The 21,341-nt window shown below is 40.9% G+C and overlaps 1 protein-coding gene across 5 annotated transcripts in view; it reads left to right on the top strand.

Moving 5' to 3' along the window:
* fip1l1 (factor interacting with PAPOLA and CPSF1) overlaps positions 1 to 21,341 on the top strand; it is a 30,434-nt gene that overhangs the window by 7,657 nt on the left and 1,436 nt on the right. For 2 of the 5 annotated variants that reach the window (XM_020702870.2, XM_020702868.2), the window contains exons 9-12: positions 4,989 to 5,052; positions 9,507 to 9,587; positions 10,239 to 10,294; positions 11,943 to 12,147. In XM_020702870.2, coding sequence (XP_020558529.1) covers positions 4,989 to 5,052; positions 9,507 to 9,587; positions 10,239 to 10,294; positions 11,943 to 12,147 — 406 coding nt within the window. Of the gene's footprint in view, positions 1 to 4,988; positions 5,053 to 7,241; positions 7,280 to 9,506; positions 9,588 to 10,238; positions 10,295 to 11,942; positions 12,148 to 21,341 lie in introns of those variants that run through there. The other 3 variants (XM_020702871.2, XM_011473196.3, XM_020702872.2) reach the window with 3 other exon arrangements.

The raw sequence follows: 21,341 nt of genomic DNA, 5'->3' as shown, positions 1-21,341 counted from the left end.
AAGCCACTGTCTAATTTTTGTGCATTTGCCACATATGAAATTTAGGTCTTATATGATCCATGCGTGATATACGTAGTTCTTAAGTGTTTCTTGCATTTGTCATTCATTGATGTGTGCAGATGTCTGTCGAGGGTCTCGTCCAACAGGTCTCCACGTGAATTTGGTTATAAGCTGTACAATACATTGGGTCCGTTAAGAATTACAGTTTACATGTATTTTACGTAGTTTATATGCAATTATTACATAAATCTCATACGAGAAAATAACGCAAATTTGTGGCTTTCCACGACCGTTGCACGTTTGTCAAATGGACTTTTCACGCATGTACCACTGATGTTTAATTACGTTATTGACACACTAATCACTAATGAATTACATATTAACAGCTCAATAAGGTTCATGCAATGTTCATCTTCTACATTAATTCACATGTTTTTTGCATAGTTTATTCGTACTTCTTCCATGGTTCCTTCGTAATACGTCTGTGAAATTTCACAAAAAAAACACATCTTTTCTGACATTTTCCACGCGTGTTCACATATGACCAGTTTTGCACCAAATATACATAGTGGCAGTGCGACACAGGTTTAAGGGGGTGTGATCAGTAAGGTAAATTGGGGAATGCCCTTCCATTGTCTCTTTTCAGTTGATGTAATAACTGGACAGATAAAGTGTTATTTAGGAAGCAGGAGAAGAGTGTAAGATTGGAACCTGTAGAGCCAGGTGTTTGGAGTCCCGTTCAGGATGGAGCCCTCCGGGCCTGTCAGTGTTCAGACTTCCTCTTGGGTTTTGTCATAAATCATATGGAAATCCAGATTGGCTCCCTGGCGCAAGCTCACTGCTGAGCACATGCCATATCTTTGTCTTCAAAGGTTTCAAAATAGACCCCTTTCCTTCTCCTAACAGTCCAATAATTTGAAACAAACCTAGACTAGGGGTGCTGCTAAAACCAAAATATCAAACATCCTGCAGACTACAGCTTTGAAGTGTATTTGCTTAGCTTTTGTCCAAGTCACTCCCCTTCTTTAAGTCACTAGATCTTCCTCTGTTTGTGATGTAAATGTATAGTTTGATAAAAATAGCTCTCAGTAAAAAAAAAAAAGTGCTGGCTCTGCAGATTGCGGCGTAAGAAATGTGCTGAACAGAGCGACCGTGGAGAGCAAGGGTAGAGGAAAAGAGGGGGCTGTTTTCATTTTTGTTTGCTTGTCAGTGAGGTCACATTCCAAGTGTACTGCTTCTGATAGGCACACGTTTGAAGCAAAAGGCTTTTATTACCAGGTTGCTTGGGTATTGTTTGTGCTCTGCGATGCTCATTTTCTTTAAAAAATTTGTAGGTCACCACAGCTACCAAAGCAGAGACTCAGATAGCACAAGTATCAAGACTAGATCGAATGTTCCGTTTTAGTTTTGCAATATTTTCCAAAGGAACAAATTTTAGAATCAATACTTTCCTTGTTTTCTTTTATATTAGTGCATCAAAATATCTGCTGAGCCTTGGTTTTAAAATTTAGACATAGTAGCTTGTTTTGTCCAGACTTAACAGCTACACTATAAACAACCAACGACAGGATGCTTTAACTAAATTTATGCACATCTGTCCATGTGGACTCTCTGGTTTAAAAGTCTGGAAGAGAAAAGTCTTGAACATAGTAAATAATACATTGACATCTTCTTCTTTGCAAACAGAAGTCAGTGGTTCAGGGTAAAATATAAGCTCAGTCAAAACGACACTGCCTGAGTCTTGATTGACAGTCACATCAAAAGGAACCCATGCCATTACAGTCAGCAGCAATCAGCCCTCTGCCTTTAACTCTCATGTGATGGCAACCATGAAATTCCAGGCCTCATCAACCTCTCACTGAAGAATATACAGGAAAAAAAACTGCGTACCCAAACACACGCACCCCCATGTGCAGCATGCAGGATGGATCTTGGTTTTGCGTCGTTCATGTGCAGTCAGTTAGCAGAGAGTCATCTCATGTGTTTATTGGAGTGTAGCATGAGTGTGCAGTGTGAGTGTGAAGTGTGTGTGCAGTGAGTGTGTGTTTCAGCTGTGTGTACAGGGACTGAGTGCAGTGATTGTGTGTAGTGTGAGTGTGCGCAGTGTGTGCAGTGTGTGTGTGCAGTACGTGTGAGTGTGTGCAGTGTGCGTGTAGTTTGTGTGTGTAGTGTGTGTGCAGTGTGTGTGTTTTGTGACTGTGTGCTGTGTGAGTGGGCAGTGAGTGTGTGTAGTTTGTGCATGATTGGAACCATGATAAACACATTAAACACATTCGTCTTTGCTGATAATTTACTTTCTCTGCTATTCCTGTGTTCAGACTTCAAGGGGGGAAACCTTTTAATACTATTCCCCTTCACTCCCTCTTGCGCTGCACGCACTCCCTCTTCTTACACACACGCACGCGGTTTCAGCAGCATAACACATCCTCATTCTACAACAGTAGTTTCCGTCTTGCGAGGAAATAAAACAAATTTACTGCGTTCTAATTATTCATCTCCATTGTATGCATCTCCATCATAATCTGCCTGCGTTCTTGAGTGCGCGACACGCCTGCCCGCCAGAGGATTTTGTGTTGGGGGGGGGGGGGATTACTGTTCTCCTTCACTCTGTAACACCAAACATGAATGCGCACTATTAGATTTCCATGAATATTACTACATGTTTTGTTTGGGAACTATTTTGTGCAGCGCAACGTTACGTGTCTGTATAAACAAACGCGGAGCTTCCTGCCCCGCGTTCTTCATGGATGTCAGGCTTCATGGCTACCGGAAAGGTGACAAAGTGTCTGCAGTCTCGTTTATTACTGGGCAATATCTAATATTATGGGGAGATGTCTGTACCAGAGAGCACAAGTGAAGCCTCGCATGCAGCTAGAGAACGGTCCACTGCAGAAGAATCAACACACACCCCCAACACAATTGTGCACGCTCCTTCCTCCTACACACGCAGCGCTGACACACATACAGTCATTCTACAACACCTATATAGTTAGTTCATTAGTTAGTTAGTTAGTTGTTACTGTTATTTATTAATTAAGAATACTGTGTTGTAATTGTATTAATTTGCGACGCGGCCCCTGGCGGATTTTGTGTTTTTTTGGGGGGGGGTGGGGGCTGAAGTCAGCCGCGTCCCCTGCTGGTTCATCACCACGGTGATCAAAAATCCCACACCGTCACAGCTTTAGCAGTGTGTGTGTGCAGTTTGTGTGTGCAGAGGGGGGTGCAATGTGTGTGTGTAGTTCTGTGTGCAGTGAGTGTGTGCAGTGTGAAGTGAGATTGTGCAGGCTGAGTTTCAGTGTGAGTGTGTGGTCTGTGTGCAGTGTGAGTGTGCAGTGTGTGTTTAGTGTTTGTTGGCAGTGAGTGTGTGCAGTGTGCAGCATGTGTGCATAGCATGTGTCCCTAATGTAGCTTGTGCCATGCTTGAGCACATACAACCAGGGCATGATCACATTTCAGGCAATAGAGTGTGATCTACAGCATTTGGTTTCACACGGGCCAAAGTTCTGCAGAACCTCCCAGCCATAGGTTCTAGTTTAGCGACCTGATCGATCAGAGGGATGTGTACAACGCTCTGAAAGAAAGGCTGACATCGTGGCGAGGAGCATTATTGGTTTACTTCCGTGTGTGAGAAGCGTGGCTGCAAACAAAGCACCTTTGTCACAGTAAAGCAACCTTCCTTCATTCTGTCATGCTGCCTCATCATCACACTATATTGTTTCTGGAAAGAATCAGTGCCCCCCCCCCCCCCCCCCCAAAAAAAAAGCAATGTTGAAAATAAACAGCATTTTATTTTCCTAATAGAAACTTATTGGTTGAGGAACATTCATTCTTTGTTTTCTTCTTATACTGAAAAATATTTTGTTGTGGAAATCAGACAATGTTGACTGTTCCCTTTCTAAATTTTTAGTTACCAAAATAAAAGCACTATGAATTTGCTTTGGTAAACCCAACTTATGAGATACAGTTGCAGTGCTTAACATTGTGATCATTAAATAAACTGAATTTGACCATTTTATTACAATGGAAGACATTGAAATTCAGGTAGTTTTTTCAAAGTCATATTTAAAAAATAATAAAAAAGAAAGAAAATATGTTATAAATTGTAAATTGTCAGTTATAAAATTTGGGATACGTATTGTATCGCCAGACTCTCACCATACCTAATATAGCCTTTGGCATGACTTGATCATGGATTTGAACCACAACCTTCCAGTCTGAGGGCACACACTCCGCCATAAGGCCAATGAGCTCAACGTTTTACAGGTAAATGATTAAACAATGAGAAATCACTGAATTCCACAAAAATAGGTTTTGTTTTTTTCCTTTAAGGAGTCTGCAAGCAGCTAAAAGTGTCTCTAATTTTAGCCTCCAACGGATGAAACTCTCCTCCTCAGTGTCTGCTTTTCTAAGAAAAGGGTTGAGGACACGTTTAATCTGAGAGTCAAACTAAGGAAGCTAAATCCCAGAGTTGAAGTTATGAAGGCGAAAGTCTTCATGTTTTATCATTTAAATTTTGTCTCAGCTTGTGTTTGGGTAGGTACATCTTTTCTGACTGAAATGACACTAAAATTACTTCTTCTGGCGCATAAAAATTTGAGGTTTCTAAATTTTGCCAACACAGCTTTCTTTTGCACTAAAATGACTACACCCTCCCTCTCTTTTTCCCTATGTCTAAAAGTAGGAAGTTGTTCTTTTTCCATGTGAATGGCTTCAAAGCCCCACATAAAAAGTAAAGGACATCATTTCTGTGGTTGATTAGGGGTGCTTGACTGTGTTTTTTTGACTGGCATTCTGCAGATGCACCATATAAATGTGCCATCACAGCAATAACAGAAGACTCAGGATTGTATTATAAACGATGATGTATTCATCTGCTAATTTAGAGGTAAAATATTGGTTTGAATTAGTGGTAAACTGGAACCACAGATAAATGTTGGCATGAAAAAAGATGGTGAATGACTAAATTGTCAATTGTTTTGATTTTTTAGCCTTTCTTTTCCAACCAAGATCAGCATCAGGATATGGATCTTCCTTCTGTATGTCTGCTCTGAGGTCAGTTCCTTCCTATGTATGAACATGTGTTTCATCAAAACCAACAGACCTTCTGATTAAGGAAAAAGGAAGACAACATAACAATGACTGCTTTTTCTCCTCACTTCCTAATAAACCTAACCTTATCTGTTCACTTAATACTGAACACCTCAGCATATCAGCTTTTTGATACTCAACTCTTTCTTTTTTTATTTGACTTTTGATGTTTTTTAATAAGGTTTTCTCTAAATCACAGGTTTCTAAAAGACATCATGGTCTTAAAAGATTCAAATAACTAAAAACCATAGAGATATACTTTCCAAAACATTGGAATATCATGAAAGCAATAAATTGCATAGTTCCATTCAAGAAATATAAACCCTCATAGAATATAAATTTAGATCCCTCTGCTTAATTGATTGTTTTCCCATAAAGGTTCCAGCTCCTAAAACCCTCAAAAATCAGATTTCAGAAAATTAGAAATCTGTCCAAATTCTGCAGGACATGAATGTTTTCAGCTGACTTTCAGCAACTAATCATCTCCCACACTCCAAGCAGCTGCACAGGTTCCCACATGTCCTTCAATTGGTTGAGTTGGGTTGGATCTGGGGAAGACCATCATTGACCCCTCCATAGTCTGGGGAAGCCACTACAGTTCCTGGCTAAGGAGGCTGGCTGTTCACAGAGCGCCGTGTCCAAGCAGATCAACGGAACGTCTAATGGAAGGACAAAGTGGAGCAGGAGAAGACGCTCCAGCAAAGAGACTTCAGCGGATCAGCAAAAGGACAAGATTCAAGGAGCTGCAGACCTCCAGAAAGCCTGGACTGAGGTGGAGGAACAGCTTCAAGAACCTCCACCTTCAGGAGACGGGATCCAACTGTCGGGTTCATCGGGTCAAGAACCTTCTGAGCCTGGACCAACGGAGGAAACGTCTCAACTGGACCAAGAAGAAGAAGGACTGCACTGTTGGTCAGTGGTCCAAGGTCCTGGTTTCTGATGAAAGGAAAGTCTGTCTTCCCTTTGGGAATCAAGGTCCAAGGGTTTGGAGCAGAACCCGAGCTGCTGCAGGTCCAGAGGGAAATCTCCACAGTCATGATTTGGGCTGAAATGTCCAGAACTGGTGTGGGGAAACTCTGCTTAAATATACTTGAATACACTTTTCCGGGATATTCACATTTTTTGGGAAAGGATCTTTATATGTTGAACTAATAACCAAATAAGGTAGAGTACCAGATTACAACTGAGTTTTTTTCTGCAGCCTCCTGTTTATCTTCCCCACTCAGCTCTTCTGATGGGTGTCCCAAACTGCCACCAAACCCCCACATTTCAGCCTGAATTTACAGAACTCAGACCCCAAAGCTTCAAAGTTTTTCTCCAGCTCTGTTTGATGCTGTGCTTTTGTTCCCTGGATGTTTTTGCTCTGGGTCTCCCAAACCGTCTCTCACCAGCTTCCTGTTCCTTTACCTTTTTCATCTTTCTTTGGTCTGACTCTTTTTCTGTCTTCTGTGTCTAATGTGTGCCCAATTTTACTCACTGCTTTGATCTTTATTTGTTTTTTCCTTCTCAGTGAATCTGCCAAATCCTCACATCCTTCATGGACAATGTTGGGGTTAACAGATCACAAAGTGACAAATTACTGTAATTTAATTACTTTTGTCAGTAACGGAGGAACGTAACGAATGACAGTTCAAATTTCGGTAATTAATCACAATTGCTCGACGATAGAAACTCTAGTTACTTAGGTTTTGCAGGCTCTGACATTTTGTCTCGTTTGAAATGAAAAGAAGTTTAATTTAAAAAAATTAAGTTACTGGCACATATGCTTTGAGATTGGTCAAAGTACAGACTTGTCCTCATTGCTGCAGTCACATTGCTTTCCAAACTGGCTCAAAGATGAGACAAAAAGAGATTGTGCAAAGAGTCTTCTCATCCCCGAGGAGCAGCAGGTGAGCAGCGGAGCAGAGTACTGATGTGTTGGTTGCTCCAGAGCAGGGGTCGGCAACCCAAAATGTTGAAAGAGCCATTTTGGACCAAAAAAACAAATATGTCTGGAGCTGCAAAATATTAAAAGCCCTATTTAAGAATTATAATGAAGGCAACACATGCAATATGTATCTATATTAGCTATATTAGCCTATTATCAAAATGACTAAGTTGCTACAAATACATAATGAGAATTATTAACGATTAAATGTTTATTTGCCCTGCAGTGCATTCTGCGGAGAACGACGCGTCACGTGACTGCTCTGTTGCTGAAGTTCAACTTCATTACAATATCAATGAATTATGTTTCATTGCTTTGATAAAATTAAAGAAATGTAATAAAGAAATACGATTTTTGATGTCATTTTTATTTTGAGGATTCGAACAAAAAACAATTAAATGGAACATGCATGACGTGCCCCTCTCTTGGAACTAAACAGTGCAATAAAACGCAGCCTGCGTTTATAAAAAAGAAAACAAGGTACAGTAAAGGTAAAGTATATAAAATCAAATTAATACAGTTGAGTTTGATTTCTGTGCAAACGCCAAGCAAGTCAGTGCACGGGTAAAACGCAGCAGCATCCTCTTCTCTTAGTTCTTCCCTGTACTGTAGAGGGCGACAGTGGCTCAGGCGGTTGAGCGGGTCGTCCAATGATCAAAGAGTGGGCGGTTCGATCCCCGCTCCCACCAGCCAAATGTCGTGTCCATAGGCAAGACACTTCACCCTCCTTGCCTCCAGTGTGGCTCCACTGGTGTGTGAATGTGCATGAATGTTCCGGTGATGGTCAGAGGGGCCGTAGGCGCGAACTGGCAGCCACGCCTCTGTCAGTCTGCCCCAGGGCATCTGTGGCTACAACCGTATGTCACAGTCATATCCAGCAAAAAGTGCAGCTTTTCCAGCCACTCAGTATCTTCCAGTTGCGGGTAGTTCAGGTCTTTGCTTTTCAGGAATGTTTTCACGTGTTCTAAACAGATGACAAAGTGACGCAAAACGTCACCCCTGGACAGCCATTGGACTGTGTTGTGTAGCAGGAGATCAGAATATTCGCTTTCAACTTCATCAAGCAATGCACGGAACTGACGGTGGATCATTTCCATCAGCCACCTGTTTAGCGGTCCGCCGCCCTGCTGGTAGAAACGTGTGTCGCAGACGATGACCCAAATCTTCGTAGACAGAAATGTTGAAATTTAATATTTTTTCTACACATTCTTACAGTATTGGAAAATGTTAAGAATGTTTGTGTCTTGTTTTTCCTCCTACAGAAACCGTATTAAAACATAAAATATCTTTCTCTCCTCTATCTTTTTACATTTTCAAACATTTTTAAAAATGCTCCAGGGAGCCACTAGGGCCGCGCTAAAGAGCCACATGCGGCTCCTGAGCCCCCGGACTAGAGCCACTCTTTGGTGTGAAAGACACAAGTTTTGTTCTATATTATTTCACCATTTTTTCCTTTATTTTTCTCTCTAAGCTGCACATGACGCCTTCTCTGATCAATGGGAGTTTGCGCTCCTCAAGGGGAGGGGGAGGGGGGGGGTTCAGTAGACTTGCAACAGCACAGAACTTTGCACAAAAGGGGGGTTGGAGCTTTTACAGAGAACGAGCAGGGCACAAGTCAGCAGCACATGAGGGCTAATGTCTGCTTGATATACCAGTCAGCATTGTGTTAACTTACATTAACATGCGCTGCTTTAGTAAAGTGAAAAGCTGGCTCTGTTGCAATACCACCTGGATGGGTGTTTTCATCTGCTTCATCACACCAAACTGCTGTACTGCAGATCTATGTTAATCCATCTGCATCTGGAAAGCCAAAGTCATGCCAGGCGTCTCTGCTGCTAATATCCTCATGAGTAAAACTGACTATCAGTGTAAATCTGCACATCTGTGTTTAAGTAAAAAAATTGAAAGGAAATGATTCAGAAAGTGTACAGAATGTGGCTGACAGAGTCCTAAGGAATTTCAGGAAAAGTAAGTCCATGAATAGTGTTAGGTTAAATACTTCCAAAAAGTAATGAATTACTTTACTTTAGTTATTGATTAATTAAATAACTTTACTTATTACCCATTTGAAAAAATAATTCATGTCTTTACTTCCTCTGTATACAGATCCTCAAGGGAAAACAGTTTGCACAAACTAGATCCTCTTGTCTTTCATTTATCTTTATTTTTAAAACATTGACCTGATTGAGAAACTGTTTCAAGGCATGAACTGGTTTTATTAGAATTTAGACAACAGTGTTAAAAATAACAAAAAATAAGTTTCAACACATGTAGACCATGTTGCCACTGCTCAAAGGGAGATGTGGAAAAAAACAGTTATGCCTTTATCAAATCTGAAATTTAACCCTTCTTCTGAGAACACAAAGAACCTCCATGTTCATTTTCGCTGACATTACTGTAGGTACATTACTGTAGGTACATTACTGTAGGTATTCCATTACAATGAGTTGCACTGGTCTCTCTCTTTACGTCTGCCTTTCTTCCTGAACAGCATGTGTGCAGAAAATGGATGGGTTAATGGGGGAAGCATGGACAGGCATCATACAGTCCCATCTTCCACGTCTCCCACAAGGTCTCCACACCAGACTCCATTCATTCAATGTTTTTCATTGATAAACTGCTTCTCGGTTTACTGTCTGCCAGACCAAAAGGAATACACAGTGGCAACAGGCTGCTCACGTGTGAATTCATTTTTGTTCTAATTTTGAACTTAGAGTCACTGGATGACCTTCGCACACATCCAATTGACTGTCAGCCCACTTGGAAGTGTTTAGCAGGAAACGGTGTATATGTTGAAGCCACGTGAGCAGACAGAAGGCTCAGATTGTATTCATAATATGCCCACCATCCGTTTTGGTGGACTGGTGAGCACACACTGTGTCCTGACACAGAGCCAGTCACTTCAAACACTTGGAAAACACAGCTGCACATTTCCAAAATGGCTTTGATCATTTTACGCATCAGTCCACTGCTTCTTTGCTGTTGATTCAGCTGTAAAATCTCCTCACAGAAACTGTTTTCTTTACCATAATTAGAAATAGAGAATCAAAACAAGTCAAGTTTCTCATTAAGACTGCTAGGAAAGTATAGGAAATGAATAGGAACAACACAGCTGAAAAAAGGTTCAGAAAAGTTTTGTGTTGTTCTGTTTTCAATAAAATCTCTATTTATGTTGATCATATTTTTCCTGATGGCAATTTTCTTTCTTTATTTCAAATTCTAGCAGACAAGCTGATGGCTCGGATATGTCCTTCAAACCACTTTTCCATTGTTCCTTAGGTAAGGACACCCCAGGACAGAACAAATATTAGTGGATAGACTCAACTAACTGAAGAACAAAAGTTTTTTTTTTTTTTAACCAACCAACTACTGAGTTATTCACATATCCTTTTTTGTTTCAGAGATCTGTCAACAGTCAACTAATCTCATTTTTAGCTTCCTCAGAAATCAACAAACAGAAACATTTCCTTATAGCAAAAGAAAAAAATACACACAAATAAATATATCTAACCAAAAAAGACATTTTGTCATCAATGTATTGTAAAATTTAAAAAGTTTTACTTAACTTTTTAAAAAAATTGCCATAATCCACTTTCTATGGATTTAGTCAGTGGTGGGCCGTCAGTCGTAACAAATATCTGAATCATGTGTTAATTATATTTTGTCAATGCATACTCATTAAATCATTCCAAATATTCTGTCCATTCTCTTTTATTGAGTTTATGATGGTTATGCTGCAACCAGACAGACTTATTTTCATAATGGAGCAATTAACCAATCACATTTCAGCTGTCCTTTGTTGTCAGGCAGAGTCAGAGCTAATGGGGCCTTCACAATCAGTTCTGAAGGCCTTCTAATGTCAAACATTCACTTCCTTTAACCAATCAGATTTTGAGTTGGTGTCAGCAGGGCCTGTAGCAGGCTTAGGCATGGTCCATGGTGGCTCCAAAACTGCCACACATTTTTCTTCTGTCAAATTGAAAGTCATCCTTCTGGGTTAGCAGAGCTTGTGAAATGGGCTATGCTGAAATTGAAGAAAATCTGATAAAAACCGAAATACAAAAAAAGCTTCAACTGTTTTTTACTGTTTGCTCGCACTTGAAGAACAAATGACATCACACTTTTATTATGAAGTGTTAAACTTTAGGCAAGTTGTACTTTTTTCTCCAGTGCCAGGATTAGACATGAGCTTTTACTTTTTATTATTTCAATTTATAAAATATTCTTTCTGTTTGAAGTTCCCACTCCAATCATCTTTTGATCTATTTTCAAAGCGTTCCCAGTGGTCTTTTGATCATGATTCTGTTATTAACCAAAATCTTAAAATCTGTGTCATTTCCTGAGACACAGATCCTGCAGAGGAACTTGACATTCAAGTTGTGGGCGAGGCTGTTGGCGTGAACAAATCCTGCCTCCCCTTCCCCTGCCCATTACTGAGAGCTCTATGTTTCCTGCTAGCTTACATCCTAACGCCCTCAACCTAGCATAAGTGGTGCAACAAAATTGTTGAATACTATAATGAAACTAATGCAACCTGCAAAAGCGCATAGATGTTGATTCGCCGTCATTTCTCTACACCACATGCATACCTGAGCAAAAGTTGGCCAGGGGGCAAGTGGGTCAATGGGAAACTTGTGTATATTTTCGACGTCACAAATAAGCTCTTTTCCAACGGCATGTGTCCTCAATCATCCGAAAAATACGACAAGAACAGGTTAAAAACACCAAAAACATTGTTTTGATTGTAGTGGGTCTTTAAGCAAGTTTTTGTCTCTGTAAATTCTTGGCTATGTTCCCTTAAATGTAAAACACAAACACACACAAAAGAAAAGAAGATTTAATAATCCACCTCTTTGTAATTTTTTAACTTCTTTATTTTTCTCTTTGAGTCTGAGCTTTCTGTTGGCTGTATCATCGATTTTTACAGGGAATAACATGCTGAGTTCAGGATTGACTGAAACTACCAAGGCCTGGAACCGCCACATAAGGCAAAGAAAGCACCACAGAGACAGAGATGGATCCAGAGAACATGACCTTGACAAAGAAAGCATGAGAGAGAGAAACAGAGAAAAGCAGACGTCCTCCTCACGCCACAGGAGGTCTTCCACGACACATTCTCATAAATATTCACGGTCAGTCTTTTTATTTGATGAAGAATCTGTAAGTATTAAGCTGGATTACATATGTGTCATATGTTGAGGTAATCAAGCAGAAAATAAAGGGGAAGATCTTTCAGTAGACATTTCCTCAGATGTGCTGAGCAGCTGTAGCCCTCTGGATGAGGCAAAAAATAAAATCCAGGTTATTGATCAGCAATTCATTCATTTAAAATGCATTTCTTTCCTCCCTCAGGATCTTTTATCTTTACACACATCCGTTTCTACAAAAGACCTTTAGAATTTTAGAAGAAAAAACAAAAAAGCTCAAATTAGGGGTTCCTAGAACATTTTAACCAATTGTAACATGGGAGAGATGCAACTTTCTTGGTTGAACTAAATGCCAAAGTCTGAGAGATATAAGGAGTGTCTTCAAAGTCACTGACTAGATATTACAGTACATCAGGATGGTCCAGATATATTACAGATCAAAAGCCCCACTCAGCCACAAACCAGCAGTAGAAACACTGCTGTCCTCAAAGCGGTGTGGTAAGTGCCAAAAGTAACTGAACAGATCAGAACACACCAACGGGGAGAACCCAAACAAGAATACTAAAATACTTTTAAACATATGAAAGTTAAGTGCAGGCAGCTGTTCACCACTCCATGGAGAACTACAGGTGAGTGAATGGTAACCTTCAGGACAAGCCACAGCCAACCTGCAAAAAAAAAACAGAAATGTGAGGTCACAAAACAAAACTTAAGTGACAGACTGGGTCATTAGAACTCTCCTGTGGTTCTTTAAAAAAGGGATCAATGGGGTTTCTTCTTCTAATTTCATGTAGTACTACCCTACAAACTGTCAGTCAGCATGCTCTGAACTTGAACTCTTAATAGTCGTGCTCAGATGTGAGCATAAGCTAAATTTTGCCTTACACCTTCTCTGCAGCTTTGCTGTTAACTATTAGCCAGACGTCTATTTAATGATGACCTGCTCAGAAAGCTGCATCTTATTCCCATTTCCCTGTCTCTTGCAAGCATGGCTGACCTGAGGTCCATACAGTTTGCATGGTGGTCTGAGAGTTTTACAGTTTGATATGTGTTGAAAGAAAGAGCAGGAGCCTTCAACTTCAACCTTTTTTGTCACCAAAGCTATGTATTCTCAAATGTACGCTGCACGAATGACACGATGAGCTTTTATACTTTAGATCTTTCTTAACATGTAATCTTGTTCCTGACAAATGGCAGACAGCATTAGGAGACATAAGTGCTACATCTCAAAAAGAAAAAAAAAACATCCTCACAGTTGCCTGTGAAAATGTTTCTTGACTAAAGGATCAAGGCTTTTGCTTGAGATGGGTGATCTGACTTTTCTACATAAGGCTTGTGGGTCAAGGGAGGAAAGTGGGACACTGGGACAGTTGGGAAGCTGCAGGCTAATCACAGAAATGTTTGGATCCCAGTGTATTCCCGCCTGTCTGTCTCTCTTCCACTCTCCCTTGCTTTAGGAGTTGGGTGGAGAGTTGCTGGGTTGCTTTCTCCCCTGATCCCACCTCCTACTCACCTGGAGTCTATGTTCCCATGAACACTCCCGCAGTACAAATACTCAAATCATTCCCTTACACTAGGGCTGCTCATTCCTGGTCCTTGAGATCTACTACCCTGCCTGTTTTCTAGATCTCCAAACCCTGCTAGCTGCCGATTAGCTCAATCAGATGTCTACACAATTCGATTAAATGAACACACCTGGTCCAGCTAATCAGCACCAAGCAGTGCAGGAGAGCTGGAAAACAGGTAGGGTGGTAGATCTTGAAGATCAGAAATGAGCAATCCCGCCTTACACAATGCCAGATCATCCAATGTTCTTTCTCTGTTCCTGCCTGTCTGCCTGCTATGCTGCTTACACTCAGTTCCAGTCCTGGTCTGCAGTCTTCATTTCTTGTCCTGATCTCCAGCTCCAGCTTTCATCTCCACCTCCTTAAAAAACAAGCCAGTTTGCTCTACTGGCAGTCAACCTGCTGACCTCTCAGCCAGCTCCGTCCCTGTCCAGCTTTTTTACCTGATTAAGACTTCTGGTCTCAATAAACCGTCCAAACCTTTGTCTGCCTGCTGTTTGCTACTTTGATTCACCTGTCCCTTAAAACAAGAAATAACAGAAATCTTGTGTTTGTGCATGTGTGTGTGTGTGTGTGTGTGAGACACAGAGTTTTATCTCTTTATGTTTCATATTTGTTTTAGTAACTGTCACCTATGTGCCTTTGCATGCTGCAGATCTGCCCGTGTGTGTCCTATATTCCAGTCAACTAACAAGACTCATGAAATGAACTTGAAGCTTTTCTCTGGTGCACAGAAATGAGAGGTTTTGTTCCATTTCAGTGATTAATGAGTTTGGGCCGCACTATTTTTAACCTGCAACTAAAATTCTTAGTTTTCTTCTGTGTTTTGAGAATCAACAGAAGAAAATCTTACACACCTTTGCTGAATCCACCATCATTCACTCATAGAGTTAACACTTCTGTGAGGACCGTTACCTTTCCTTATGTTTAGTCACATCTGCCATTAACCCATAAAGACTTGGACCCATTTTTCCTTGAAAGTAAATTTATTGGTATATACCATAGGCCAGGTAACCTTTACCACTCAAAGAGCCAGTTGGATCAGTTTCCCACAGAAATGAAAGCACAGGGAGCCGCAACACTAGGGGCCGATATATGGCGATAGTTTATTTGGTGATACTTGTGTTGATTCAAAATGTTGCATTTATATAATTATTTATTTTAATTATTCTTGAGCGTGATGTTTCTTTTGTTCACTTTCCACAACCTACAGTAGACTTCTCTGTCTTTGTTGGAGGATCTAAGCCTCTCCCCCGCCTCTCTACCTGTTCATGCTTCTGCAGCTCCAAGTTTTTTCCCCCGCGAGTGGTGGTGATGTAATGAAGTTGTGCTACTCTCTTTGAGCCTGCCAAAGAATGAGGCTAGTGGCAACCTCTGTCTAGAAGCTCTTTTGTTTGCAGTCACGGCGATAGATCATGCACTCCCCAGACCTACCTAAGGTGTTCCAAAACTGGTAGATGTACCATCTCCGTGACCTCATGTAGTACTTGTACCTTGCAATGCATGCATCAAGGAGGTCTACTCCTCTCATTTATGTGTTGTATTACTTTACAATGTGTGGCCTCCTAACTTCCACAAATGCTTTGTCTACTTTGCTCCAGCGTCAAGTATTGTCTTGAGGCTCAATTACACAGAGCCTCTCATTGCATGAGATCGGGGTTACAGATTTGTTGTCAGACCACTTGACAATGACTATGCCTTCTTTTTCAACCCTGGCATCAACAGAACCTCTGCCTCTCTTGGCCAGACCTTTCTCCTCTTTAAGCTGACACCCAGCCAAGCGATTGCTACGCAAAGTTCCCACAAAGTAGATCTTTCGTTGAAGAAGGTTAAGCACCAGTGGTGCTGAAGAAAATAGATTGTTGATACTTTGTAGTGTGTGCTAATGATTCAAAGAGGTTCATTGTGTCTATAAGTTATACTGCGTACTTAAATTATTTTTTTATCAGACACTGGTTTGTTTGTTTTTTATAAAACGTACCGACATGTTTCGGTGGAATACCTTCCGCCTTCGTCAGGGTCGTCATCAGGTGGTGGTGTGATACTTTGAAGTGTTGGTTTGTTGGGAGGGTTTCACAAAGCTTGACCATATCATCACCTCCCATCCCAAGTCCAAACTTTTTTTCCACTTCCATAGATTTAAAAATCACACGGGATTCCTGAGGAAGAACAGTGGCTCCAAACTCTTATCTGTGTTATTGGGCTGTATGACCCTCTGAAGGACACCATTTGCTCATCAATGGAATTGTGCTCTTCCAGGGTGACTTCAAAGCATTCATTCATCTTCTAAACCCGTTTTGTCCTTTCGTGGTTAGGGTCTGTCGCACAGCCACAAATCACACACCCATGCACACCCAAACCCACACATGTCCGCGGAGAACATACAAGCTCCACACAGATGGGTCCTTCGATTTCAGGTCCTGCAGCTGGGACTTGAACTGAGGGCCTTTTTGTTAGGCAAAAGTGCTAACCACTGCGCCACCGTGCAGCCCATTCTAAGCATTGTTTTTGAAGCATATCCAACCATGACTGGATCTTCCAATGCTCATCTTCTTCCCGCTTGTTTAATTCATCAGTCGTCAGTGAAATACAGATTTCCCAGCATGTTCTGAAAACGATTACATGACATGATGAAAGCCACCATAGGATACCTTTCCTTTGCAAAGATCCATGCCCAGGTACAGGCCAATCATTATTTCCAGTGGTGTCAATATTGTTGTGATGTGCAGATTGCTGCCCACTTTATAATGTATTTGTTCCTTGAGTAACTTAAGGACGTCAGGGCAGGGTTTCATAATGTTTCTTCCTCTAAGAAAATTGTTTGTTACTTGAGCCAGATCTACCTTGGTGCCCTGAATTTACGTTTGGTAGTAGTACGATGGATGTATGATTTATTGATTTATTTCAAACATTGTAGTCAAAGCAATAAAGGATTCACTTGATCAAACTCATAACAGAAATGATAAAATGCATAGCTTAAAAAAACTGAAAATAAAACAAAAAAAGACATTTAAGTCACATATACTTAACTAAATACAGTGATCATTAACTAAAGTAAAGAAACACTTCATTTATTGCTTGAAAAGGAGTGGCAAGCGACCTCATACAATCCCACCCCTATTGAGTTAATTCCCATTATAGTTTTACATAGTACTGCGTGCGCGTATGGCCGGGATTTGATTTTCAATGCCGTGATTGTCACGTCGTTTGATCTGTAGATCTGCTCTTGGTCATTCGTTTTTCAATTATGTCCATCCTGTTGAAACAATGCTCCTGCAGAACCTGGACCTGCTTCACCTCTTCGAGCGCGTCCAGAATTTGTCCGTAAAACAATCTTCAGAACTTTAACCTCCTCCAGCATGAAATCCAGCGTCTTCCTCAGGTCCTCATATTCCTCAGACACTGATTTTTTTTTCCAGTGCTTTTCTCAATATTTACGCTTTCATGCGGTAAATAGAGTTGAGAAGTGAAGCTGCTCTATGCCTGCGTAGCGTCTTCTCCAAGAACCTTCTGATGCACTTGATTCACTACTGTTGGAATCACCAAACTCACTTGAGTTGTCGCTCTTCCTGTCTTGGCTATTGGGATTGTAGAGAGTGTCATCAAGGTCTTCATTTGACCTATCGTCACATTCCTCAAGCTCACTATCATCTACCACGATGGCCTCTAGTAGATTCTGTTTAGTTTTGTGTTTTTTTTCTTTTCTAAACTACAAATTTAATGGAAATAAGAAATGTAGATAAACAAGAATGAGGCATTTAAGGTTTTTATGGGATCAGATTGGGGTAAAATGTGGTGATATAAAAAAATTCACTGATATACAAAATTGTATCTTGTATTAGCAACTAAATACCATATATTGTGTTGCTTTATGTTCAATACACTTTTAATTGACCACCAGGAAATATTTCAAGTAAATATTACTGGTATACTTAAATCAATTGAGTAAAGAGTAATTTTATTATTTTGACGAATACGTCACATCTTTTTTTTTTCTTATTTAAAAGTTAAATGCCTGATATGAAATATATGTCGCAGCAATTTTTCAGTCACTGGTTTGATATAATTTACTTCAACAAATGTGGTCAGAGAAGGTAAATGTCGTATTAAACATGTCATCAAAACATTAAAACTGTTAAATGTGTTTAAAAAGCTTCTTGAAATTAGCTGCTTCCACGAAATTTGCACACATGCTAGCATTGCATTTTGGGATAGCCACTTCCTGTTCAGATCAGATTACTATCACATGGATGTTTAGTACATGTCACTTAGGGAATTATTGAGTTAAATTCAGACATGGAGCTTCATAAGGAAGAGACTGGGGTGTTCAAAGTGGTTGTTACACCAGTGTCACAGTGGGATCTTAGGGTGAATACAGGCTGTTTGCGGGCGAAAAATTGGCAAACCTGTGCGGAGCACACAGGCGGCCAACATGAAACTCTACATTGCCGCCCTCCAAAAGTTTGGGTTTGGGGAATCGTTCATTGACTGGATTAAAATATTATATCACAACCCCAATGCATCAGTTAGAACTAAAAAACAGACTTCTGACAGTTTTTTTCTGGGAAGAGAAACCAGACGAGGTTGCCCACTCTCTCCTTCTCTTTTTGCTATATTTATTGAGCCCCTAGCCGCAGCAATAAGACAGAATGAGAGCATTAAAGGAATAAAACCAAACACAACCATCATAAAATCAGTCTTCATGCAGACGACATAATACTTTTTTTTAAATAACTCCCGTACTTTAAATGAAGCAACAGCAATTGTTAATGATTTTTCCTCCATCTCAGACTACTCAATTAATTGGAATAAATCAGTTTTATTACCACTGAGAGCAAATACTCTCTCTACTAGTCAAATCAGGCAATGTCAAATATCTAGGTTTTCATGTCTCCCCCAAATTATTAGAACTGGTGCAGCTAAACTACACGTCGTTACTGAAAAGCATACAGGACGATCTAACCCGCTGGACCAACCTGCCTCTGTCCCTTATGGGCAAGGTAGCCACGGTAAAAATGAAAATCTTATTACCGTGATATTTTTATTTTCTCTATTGGCTACCGTGGTGCTGTTGGGGGGTTCTGGCTGCCGCTGCTGCTTCAGCGGAGGCCTTGGAGTGGGGATGACTGGACACTCTCCCTCCTTCTTTCTACATTCCATCATCCTCCTTTCCAAGAACAGAAACATTCACTTGAGCACAGGTGTTAGCTCATCTTTGCACAAATAGTTTGCATGACTGAATGAAATGTTTCACTTGTTGGTCTGAAGGCATAAGTATGCGTGTGAGCTGTAGTTGTATCGTCTCCATGTTGACATGTTTGTATGTGAACATTGCTGGAGGCAACAGGTATGTTTGTAACACACAAGTGCATGTGGACAAGCCCCGCCCCCATTACATTTATTATACTTCTAAACCTGACAGCAATGATTATGAACTTCCAGCAACTTGTTGCTTAATGATTTGTAATGCATCATGATTTCACCCCCCCCTTCTATAATCATCACCCCCCCCCCCCAACAGTCCTTTCCTCTTCTTTTTCCTCCGATCCATCAGAAAATGGTTAAAAATATAATTAAAATAAGTAGAGTTTAGTCTGAATTACAAAAGTGGTTTAGTCAAATACATCTGGTGTGTTAGAGGATTCATTATCCCATGTTGTAGCAATAAAATATGTCCAACACAAGAGGCGTTCAGCTCTTATCTATTTACTCAGCTGTTAGACAAGTTAAAGAAAAGGAAATGCATTTGCAGCTTTAATAGGTAATGTTGGTTGATCACAGGCTTGTAAAACTACATTTTTAATCTGCGCAACATAGCTAAGATCAGAAATATACTTTCTAAAAGTGATTCTGAAAAACTCATCCATGCATTTGTTACGTCGAGCCTGGATTACTGTAACTCCTTGTTAGCAGCGTGTCCTAAGAGTTCCTTAAGAAGTCTCCAGCTTGTTCAGAATACAGCAGCTAGATTGTTAGCTGGAACCAGCAGAAGAGATCACATCACTCCTGTGTTAGTTTCACTTCACTGGATCCCAGTTGATTCCAGAATCAAGTTCAAGATCCTCCTGTTAACCTATAAGGCCTTACATGGAATGGCCCCGTCCTATATTAATATCATAGTCCCTTACCATCCAATCAGAACACTTCACTCACTAAATGCAGGACTGCTTGTGGTTCCTAGAATTAGTAAAAGTACGGTTGGAGGTAGAGCGTTTAGCCACCAAGCCCCTGTCTTATGGAATAAACTCCCAGCTCATGTAAGAGAGGCCGACTCAGTTTCTACATTCAAAGTTAGACTGAAAACATTCCTCTTTGGACAAGATTATTATCAGACTATATAGTAAAAATCAGAGAATATTTAACTTATTGCCCCCATTACTTAACATACTGTAATGAACTTTGGGGCAATAATTATAATTTTCATTACATCCATTATACATATTTATCCGCAGAGGGAAAATTGTTTTATAAACCGGGCCAGGACGGCCCGTTCCCCCTGCTGTGGCTTATGTGGGTTTAGAATAAAATTATATTAAATTAATATTGGGGGGAGCGGGAGAGATTCCAGATTCCAGTTAGGTCTTCTGTGCTCCTGACCTTGGCCGTGGACATTGCATCTGCTTCATCTCGCCCCCAGCCATCCCGCAATTCTATCTGGGTGAAGCCCATCTGCTGGACTATTTAAATATGTAGTTGCAGGGTTAGATAAGCTCATTCTTCTCTAAGAGTTCTGGTACATCGCCTGTCCTCACAGAGAAGGAGGGTCTAAGGCACGTGTCAAACTCAAGGACCGCGGGCGAAATGTGGCCCGCCATGTCATTTTATGTGGCCCGCAAGTAGAGCTGTGACGATGACCTCATCACCGCATCAGCGCACTTTTTTTTGTTGAAAGTTCTGCATATGGTGCGTGATTTGAACTATAATAAACACATTAAACACCTTCATCTTTGCTGATAATTTACTTTTTCTGCTAGTCCTGTGTTCAGACTTTCCTTCTTTCTTTCAGACTGTTCTCTCCTCCTCTCCCACCGCACCTGTCACTCTCTCTCGTGGCGCTCTCACTGCCTCTGCTGCACGTGACACGCGGCTCCCTTTACACACACGGGCGCGCGCTTTCAGAGGCACACATCCTCATTCTACAGCAGAAGTTTCCAAAGTGTCTGCAGTCTGTTTATTACTGGGCAATATCTAATATTCTGAGAAGATGTCTGTACCAGAGAGCACAGGTGAAGCTCGCGTGCAGCTAGAGAGCGGTCCACTGCAGAAGAATCAACACGCGCCCCAACACACATCTGCGCACCTTCCTCCTAGTCCTACACACGATGCGGCGCGCTCACACAGTCCCAGTCAATCTACAACACCTATATAGTTAGTTCATTAGTTAGATAGGTAGTAGTTAGTTGTTACTGTTATTGTTATTTGTTAATAAGTTAATAAAGAATACTATGTTACAATTGTATTTATTTCTGATGCGGCCGCCAGGGGATTTTGTGGTTCTTTTGGGGGGGGGGGGGGGGGGGGCTTGCGGTTGACCGCAATACCGCGCCCCCTGGTGGTTCATCACAGCGGTGATCAAAAATCCGACACGTCAGAGCTCTCTACCCGCGAGAGCAT

The sequence above is a fragment of the Oryzias latipes genome, chromosome 4 (assembly GCF_002234675.1).
Source record: "Oryzias latipes chromosome 4, ASM223467v1".
NCBI lineage: Eukaryota > Metazoa > Chordata > Actinopteri > Beloniformes > Adrianichthyidae > Oryzias > Oryzias latipes.
This window is presented reverse-complemented; position numbering and strand designations above follow the sequence as displayed.